This window comes from Prosopis cineraria, unplaced genomic scaffold, assembly GCF_029017545.1.
Source record: "Prosopis cineraria cultivar Desert tree isolate PC_DT_omini unplaced genomic scaffold, ASM2901754v1 PC5, whole genome shotgun sequence".
In the NCBI taxonomy this organism is placed as follows: domain Eukaryota; kingdom Viridiplantae; phylum Streptophyta; class Magnoliopsida; order Fabales; family Fabaceae; genus Prosopis; species Prosopis cineraria.
In genome coordinates, this window is record NW_026555336.1 from 29,880,861 (window position 1) to 29,889,623 (window position 8,763).

At 34.9% G+C, this 8,763-nt stretch overlaps 1 protein-coding gene and 1 pseudogene across 1 annotated transcript; both read left to right on the plus strand.

Moving 5' to 3' along the window:
* The first annotated feature begins 293 nt into the window (after positions 1-293).
* On the plus strand, positions 294-3,033 carry LOC129311121 (LEAF RUST 10 DISEASE-RESISTANCE LOCUS RECEPTOR-LIKE PROTEIN KINASE-like 1.1). Its single transcript, XM_054953143.1, has 4 exons — positions 294-1,148; positions 1,249-1,293; positions 1,515-1,769; positions 1,859-3,033. The coding sequence occupies exons 1-4, from the start codon at positions 431-433 to the stop codon at positions 2,845-2,847; spliced, it is 2,007 nt and encodes a 668-aa protein (XP_054809118.1). The 5' UTR covers positions 294-430; the 3' UTR covers positions 2,848-3,033.
* A 2,543-nt stretch (positions 3,034-5,576) lies between these two features.
* On the plus strand, positions 5,577-8,257 carry LOC129311122 (LEAF RUST 10 DISEASE-RESISTANCE LOCUS RECEPTOR-LIKE PROTEIN KINASE-like 1.1; annotated as a pseudogene).
* The last annotated feature ends 506 nt before the right edge of the window (positions 8,258-8,763 follow it).

Genomic DNA, 8,763 nt, shown 5'->3' on the forward strand with positions numbered 1-8,763 from the left:
TAAAAATTACTCTATTTCATGATACTTTGTCGTCATTTAACTATTTGGGAGGTATTTTGTGTCATTTTTGTAAAAAGAAAAGGATTCCATCCACACACAACCGAAAAAAAACGAAGAAAGGTTTGAATAAAGTATCACCCGTCACCTAATGGACCTAACATTAGTATTAATTTATTAGGAGCCAATTATGAGCCACATAGTTTTAATTTGTTAAGATAAACGCGTCTCGTCCACCTCCTTAGTCTTGGTCAATAGTCTTACATTCCTTCCAACTTCCAAGTGAACTGTCTGCATGAAAGCCTGACCTTCGATGCCAGTGTTCCCATCATAACAAAACCATAAAAAAAATTTCAACTAAGTTATTACTCGAAACAGTCTTTGAGACACCGACAACTTCAGTTTTTGTTCTCTGAGTGAGGATTTCAGAAGAATGGTTCTACCAGTTCATGTCGTCTTCTTCTTCTTCTTCTTGTTTCTTTACCATGTGCTTTCTCTGTCTTCTGCTTCTTCGGAGTGCCCACGTTCCTTTTACTGTGGAAATCTGGGCGAGTTTTGGTTCCCTTTCACCACCGCAGAACACAAAGACTGTGGAATGTTGGCGATTCATGGTTGTGAAGACTTTAACTCTACAAAAACTGTGTACTTCTTCAGTGGAAAACAGAAGTTTCCAGTGACGTATATAAACAGCTTTCATAAAATTGTTTATGTCAGAGACACAGATTTACAAAGGCGTTTGGAAAATAATAGCTGTGATGCCTTCTGCTGCAATATCACTCTTCCTCCCAGCTCACCTATGGGCCAATTTCAGATCTTCCTAACTATAACCCTATACAGATGTAATAATAGTAACCTTCAAGTTAGTCCTCCAAAGCAATTTCTGAACTACAAAGGATGTGCCAAGAGTAGGAATGAGACGATCTACTTCAGAACTCAAGATCAAGATGATCCTTCACCTTCTTTGGCAGCATGTCCAAGGGTTAGGCTCCCAGCGAGCCCTGCTATTTTTCTATCTGGGGATCCATTTAAATTCATAACTCCTGAATTCGTCGTTTATATTCAACTTTCTAATGACTGTCAACGGTGTCTTGATGGAGGAGGCTTATGTCGAGTCAATGGCACGGGAGAATTTTTCTGTTCCAGATCCAAAGGTATGTGCCACAACCTGAAAAAAATGAAAATTTCTCAGATGGCTAGCTATTCATACTTCATTTGCCTATTAACTATCAACTTTGCTTATTTCCATAACAGTGATGGCAGATAAAAGGCGGGCTTTGAAGCTGCGATTGCTTATTGGTAATTTTGCTTCATTGTTATTCGTTTTCAGCTCTCTGCTTGGCAGTATAATCATTTTTTGGACCCTGTATATATGATTATAGGTTGTTATGAAGTTGTAATCCTGTATAAATTATGAGGTTCCCCAGACACAATAACGAGAATCCTTGTGTGAAAAAAATTAAGTAAACATTGCCTTTCTCAAAAGGAAGAGTTTTAATTAGTACTTGAAGCTTGGACAGGTTTTGGAGTGGGATTAGGGATCCTTGTACTAACATTGGCGATCATCTTCCGAGGCTGCAAACAGAGGCAGAAAAATGCTCTGTCCCATGTTCGACTCCGATCAATAAATCAACACCGGAATGAACCAGATCCAGATAGTGGAAGACTCTTCCTTGGAGTTCCAATCTTCTCCTACAAAGAACTTCAAGATGCAACCAACAATTTTGATCCCTCCAACAAACTTGGAGATGGTGGCTTTGGCTCTGTTTACTATGGTCATCTTCTCTATCACTCTCTTCTCATTTCTTGTAATCTTGTGCTTTCCTTTATAATCTGTCAAACTTCAAAGCTATTTCATTTATAGGGAAGCTTCAAGATGAGCGTGAAGTTGCAGTGAAACATCTATTCCATCACAACTATAAGCGAGTAGAACAGTTCATGACTGAAGTTGAGATTCTCACTCGTTTGCGTCACAAGAATCTTGTGTCCCTCTATGGCTGCACTTCACGTCAAAGCCATGAGCTCCTCCTTGTCTATGAATACATTCCAAATGGCACCCTAGCCAGTCACCTTCGTGGTCACTCTGCAAATCCTACATTGTTGACTTGGCCTACACGTATCAAAATTGCCATAGAAACTGCAAGTGCTCTAGCTTACCTTCATGCTTCCGGCATCATCCATCGTGATGTCAAAACCAACAACATTCTCCTTGACAACAATTTTTGTGTTAAGGTTGCTGATTTTGGACTTTCTAGGTTGTTTCCTGATGATGTATCGCATGTTTCTACAGCTCCTCAAGGAACACCAGGTTATCTTGATCCAGAGTATCACTTTTGCTTTAGGCTAACAAATAAAAGCGATGTGTATAGCTTTGGGGTTGTGCTCATGGAATTGATATCTTTAATGCCGGCAGTTGATATGGGACGGAATAAAGATGAGATTACATTGGCAAATCTAGCAATGAGAAAGATTCAGAGAAGTGAATTTGAGGAGCTCGTAGATCCATGTCTGAGGATTGAAAAGGATAGTGAGGTGAAGAAGAAGGTGGTTGCCGTTGGAGAATTAGCATTTCAATGTTTGCAAATAAATAATGAGATGAGGCCATCCATTGATGAGGTTTTAGATGTTTTGAGGAAAATTGAGAGTTGTAAAGAAGATGATGAGAATGCAAGGGAAGACAGTGAAGACGGCGGTGCTGTAATTTCAAAGAATGAAGCAGAAATACAAGCACGACCAGTGACTTCAATAAACTTTGATAAGGCGAAGTTGTTCAAATTACCATCTTCACCAAACAACATGATTGAGAAATGGAGAAATGGAAAAGTTGATCAGGCAAAATTGTTTAGCGTTTGATCTCTAAGCTTGTTTGTTATTCATGGCCCATGTCTTGCTGCTTCATTTGATGAATCGCTGCATGCTACTTCTCAACCTTTCATGTTAAGAAGCATGTGATCAGCAAGAATTAGAGAGTGATGAAAATTTGCATTAAACATGATCTTACTAAAGTTATGTATTCATGCTACCATCCATGTTTCTTAATTCTCAAATTACAACTAATATCTTTAACTATGTTGCTTTGAAAGGAAGTCTATTCTATCCCTTTCAAACCTTATATTCGTACCAGCTAGTTTAATTAACTGTAATTTGAGTAATTCATTCATCAAATAATGTCAAGCAGAATAAACTTAAGAATTTTATCCCACATTTTTTAATATTTTTTAGGAAAAATTAATTTGAAACTCCTTATAATTTGCTTCAATTTTGAATCGGGTCTTTATAGTTTCTTTTCTTTTTTTAATTGGGCCCTTATACTTTTAATTGTTAGACATGTTAATCCCTTCGGTGTTAAAGCCCTAACAAATTATCTAACACATGAATCTTTGGACTCTGTGTCATTTGTGAGTTTCCAACTTATCTTGTCTTCCTGTTTATTGATTGTTTTGATTTTGCTGTTGAAAATGGAGACTGTGAGCATTAAAAAGGTAGCAGACTAGCAGTGTTCACTCTCTGTTGTGTCCTATCTATTCTCTGCTCGTTCAAATCTATGTTGCCTTCTCAATTTGGAGGCTGAGGAGCAAAAAAGAATTCTAGACACTGGTAAGAATGAATAGCTATCTACTCTCTTTCCATATTTGGCTTACTGCAAGAAGAAGCTAATGAATGGAGTTCACATTAATTGTCTCATTATTCTTCAACGATGCTCTATTTGCAAGTTTTATTAACTAAGTCAACTTCACCATTGATGTCCCAATATCCCACAGCCACTTTGTTTTATATATCTATTGTATCTTACAGAGAGAAATACTCTATTTTTCTCTGTTTTTAGGTGAAAAAACAGAGGTGAACACAAGAGAATAAGATAAAAACAATGAGAATATAGTAGAATGATAAAATAGAATTGAAACATAACTTCGACAAATTTAAGATTAGCTGCAGTAATTGATTTCAGGTACCACTTGGGAAGCAAAAATAGCATTGCATGTTCACTCATTGGTTCACACTTATTAATGCACACGTAAAGCCATGAATGGATCCCATTGAGATAACCAATTCAATAAATTAATTAGATCATCCATTACCAACCTTACATGCTTTCATCTGCCACAGTAAGTAGCACACGAAAGAAATAGACAAGTAAGCGTGAACCTATGATATTTTCTTATGCTATGTGAAACATTTTTGTTGTCTTTAACAAAGAAAATTTCATTAACCAAAAATACCCTCCTCGACCTTTTCATTTCGCAACTTTGTCCTTTTCAATTTATTTAGTCCTATTTGCAGAAGAAGCCAACTTTGCGAAGTTATGAAATGTTCATCAGTGAGGTGATGAAAGACTATTCCTTCAGGGCCGTCTTCTTTCCTCCGTGGTTTGCGACAGCCCAAGAAAGGTAAGCAACATCGCAACAATATAGATGCCACGTCAACTTAACTAATGATGTTAGATGATGAATCAGGAATTTAATTAAGACGGGAGGGATTAATGCTATTAACAGTTAAAAAATATAAGGGGCCACTTGAAGCAAAAGAAATTATAAGGACCTGGTTCAAAATTAGAATAAATTATATGGACCAGTGAATCAATTCATTCAATTGTCCATATTTTTGTATACTTATTCAACAATTGAAATTATCATATTTTTATGGCTAGTATTTATTCGACATTATTGACAGCTTTTGGGCCAAAAAAGACATTATTGACAACTAGGAACATGATCATTTACTGGCTAGAATTAAATTGTGTTCAACTTGGGTGCTCATGAGTCATGAGTATAATAGATCAGCACATTCATTTTTAGAATTTTTATTTTTATTTTTATTTATTAAAATAAAAAATTATAAAATTTGTAAAAAAATTATATAAATATATTTATCATCAATTTGAATTGATTTAATCTGAATGGTCTAATTTAATATGAAAATTTTAATAATTTTTTTAAATTAACTATTTAAATTTACTCTGAATAGTCCATATTTAAAATTTTTAACTTATAATCTTTTAAAAAATATTTTTTTAAAAAAAGTGCACATTAGGAAGTATCCTTATTGTTAATATTTTATTTATCAAAATAAAAATTAAAAAATTGATATTAAACATACACTATCTAAAGTACATTTAGATAATTAATTTATAAAAATTATAAAAATAATTTAATATTAAATTAAATCATATAGATTAAATATGTGCTATCTAGATAAGTGACAAAGATATTTATTAAAAAAATTTATAAATTTTGATTTTATTAAACATAAAATAAAAATAAAATGTAGATTAAAAAGATTTGGACCATTTAGGTTAAATTTGGATGGCCCAGATTTTTTTTTTTAAATAAGAAACGGTGTGGTGATCATTAGTGAGGAAAAATACTTAAATAAATTGAATGCATCACATCATTTATAATTTATCTAATAAAAATATAATATTTAGATTGTATTAAATATAAATTAATTATAATATTAATGATAATTGAGAAAAAAAGTAAAAAATTAAATGCATATTCTATTATAAAAATAAAATCAACTTAAAAAATACCATACAAAATTTTATTTAAATTATTTAAAATATTTTAATTAAACATATCACGTTCACTCAATCCACCTAGGCATTTCTCGATGAATTAATTGCCAAGCACCAAGACGTAATTGGTCAAAAGTCAAAACGCCAGGTCTAACGTGTACAGACTTCGACTAGCGTGTTCCACAGAACAAATTGACACGCCTGACTCTCCAACAAGATAAAGCCTTCAGGTAAGTAATCACTTGAAAGTTGAAACAGTTAATTTCTCTACGCGTGAGCGTTTCAGAAGAATGGTTCTACCTGTTCATGTGTTGGTCGCCTTCTTCTTCTTCTTCTTCTTCTTCTTCTTCTTCTTGTTTTCGTTCTCTTCTGCTTCTGAAGAATGTCCATCTTCTTTTGACTGTGGAAATCTGGGCATTCTCAGTTTCCCTTTCACCACTTCAAAACACAAGAAGTGTGGAATGTTGGCGATTGATGGTTGTGAAGACCATAATCCCAACAAAACTAAAACTGTGTACTTTAGTGGAAAGACATTTCAAGTGAGTCGTATAGACAAATTTCCTCGTCCTTCTGTTTTCGTCAAAGACGCAGCTTTCCAAAAACTTCTGGAAAAAGGTAGTTGTGATGCCTTCCGCTACAATATTGCTAATCCTCCTTCCTCACCCTTGGGTTATTTCCTAATCCGTTCAAATATAACCCTGTACAAATGTAAGAGTAAGGACAACATGAGCCTTTCAAGGCAATTCTTGAGCTATACAGGATGCGTTAACAGTACGAATAAGATCATTTATTTCCAAGCTCAAAATGATGATCCTCCACATTCTTTAGCAAGATGTAAAAGCGTTCAGCTTCCAGCGAATATGCTTGCTTTTTCTGGGGATCCATTCACATTCCTAGCTTCTGAATTCCCTGTTCAAATTCAACTTTCTGATGACTGTTTTCGGTGTTCCTATGACAATAGAGGCATGTGCCTCCTCGATGACAAAAGAGCATTTTATTGTTTCAAATCCAAAGGTATGCATATACTATACTATACTATAAACATTAGCGTAGCTCTACATATTTAGTTTTCTTACTGATCTAATCTAATGAACACCAAAATTTGCTCCTCATAACTGCGCTAGAAGATCAGGCAAAAAGACGGGCTTTGATGCTGGGGTTGATCATAGGTAATTTACTTCATATTTGCATTTTCTTTTTTCTTTTTCAGCTATTTGTTTTCCAACATAATTATTTAAAATCCTGTTTTACTGCATATATTAGGTTGTTTTGGGATCTTGGTATTAGCGTTGGCGTTCTTCTTTTTCCAACACTGCAAACGGAAACCAAAACATGTACGACTCCGATCAGCAAATCACCCCCAAAATGAACAAGATCCTGACAATGGCAGACTCTTTTTTGGAGTTCCTATCTTCTCCTACATGGAGCTTGAAGATGCAACCAACAACTTCAATCCCTCCAACAAACTTGGAGATGGAGGTTTTGGCTCTGTTTACTATGGTCATCTGATCTTTTCCATCACTCTCACTTTTTTTTTTCAATAATCTTGTGTTTTCCATCATAAAGTTTCCAGCTTTAAGCTTTTTCATTTATTTACAGGAAAGCTTCAAGATGGGCGTGAAGTTGCAGTGAAACACCTATTCAACCATAGCTACAAGCAAGTGGAACAATTTATGACAGAAGTTGAGATTCTCACTCGTTTGCGTCACAAAAACCTTGTCTCCCTGTATGGTTGTACTTCACGTCAAAGCCATGAGCTCCTCCTTGTCTATGAATACATCCCAAATGGCACACTAGCTAGCCACCTCTTTGGTCAATCTGCAAAACTTGCTTTACTGACATGGCCCGTACGTATCAAAGTTGCCATTGAAACAGCAACAGCACTAGCTTACCTTCATGCCTCCGGCATCATACACCGTGACATCAAAACCAACAACATTCTCCTTGACAATAATTTTTGTGTCAAGGTTGCAGATTTTGGACTTTCTAGATTATTCCCTAACAATGTCTCGCATGTTTCTACGGCTCCACAAGGAACACCAGGTTATCTTGATCCAGAGTATCACTTTTGCTTCAGGTTAACAAGTAAAAGTGATGTGTATAGTTTTGGAGTTGTGCTCATGGAGTTGATATCTTCAATGCCGGCAGTTGATATGGGAAGGAGCAAAGATGAGATTACATTGGCAAATCTAGCAATGAGGAAAATTCAAAGAAATGAATTTGAGGATTTGGTGGATCCTTTTTAGGGATTGAGAAAGATAGTGAAGTGAAAAGGAAGGTGGCTGCAGTAGGTGAATTGGCATTTCAATGTTTGCAAATAAATAATGAGATGAGGCCTTCCATTGATGAGGTTTTGGAGGTTTTGAAGAAAATTGAGTGTGGGAGAGAAGAAGGTGAGAGTGCAGGAAAAGGAGGTCATAGTGGTGTAATTTCGAGGATTAATAAAGCAGATATTCATGCACAACCCACTGTTACTTCAATAAGCTTTGATCAAGCAAAGTTGTTCAAGTCACCATCTTCACCAACAACATAATTGAGAAATGGAGAAACAAAGAAGTTGATGAGGCAAAATTGTTCAGTGTTTCATCTTAGGCTTGTTTGTTATTCATGGTCCATGTCTTGCTGCTTTGATGTATTGCTGCATTTTACTTCTTAAACTTTCAAGTTAAGAAGCATTCATGTGATCCGCAAGAATCAGTGTGATAAATATTCATATTAAACATGAAGATATTATAAAATTTATGTATACATGCTACTGTCCATGTTTCTTAATTCACAAGTTACAACTAATTTCTTTAATTTAAGTACCTTCCTTTGAAATGAGGTCTACTCTATATTTTGAAGTATCTTGATTCTGGCTATATATACATAGAAGTCTAAGACTACTTTCATCTCATTCCAATGATACACACGTATCGAAAGATCCCCTTATATGATCACCAAATTGTATTGTTCCAAAAGTTAATATATTTTGTTAGATATACACCAAATTTTATGTATACAATTCATAATCAATGGCAGAGCCACATGATGGTGAGGGAGGCAAATGCACTCATCACTTTGAGAAAATTATAAATTTAGTATATATGTGATTTAATATTTTTACATTCATACTCTTGAAATTTTTAATTATAGTTACTCTTAAATTTTAATCTTTTACAGTCATTATCCTTGAGTTTTCAGATTTTGTACCCTCATTTAGGAATCTTGACTCTGCCACTGTGCATCGTGCATAATGAAACTATTTTGTCCTC

Bases quoted from the DNA above. Each gene is read 5' to 3' on its own strand.
- LOC129311121 (XM_054953143.1), top strand. From the start codon at position 431: ATGGTTCTACCAGTTCATGTCGTCTTCTTCTTCTTCTTCTTGTTTCTT. The intron at 1,149-1,248 runs GTATGTGCCACA...TTTCCATAACAG, and splicing joins TTTCTGTTCCAGATCCAAAG to TGATGGCAGATAAAAGGCGG. The intron at 1,770-1,858 runs GTCATCTTCTCT...TTTCATTTATAG, and splicing joins CTTTGGCTCTGTTTACTATG to GGAAGCTTCAAGATGAGCGT.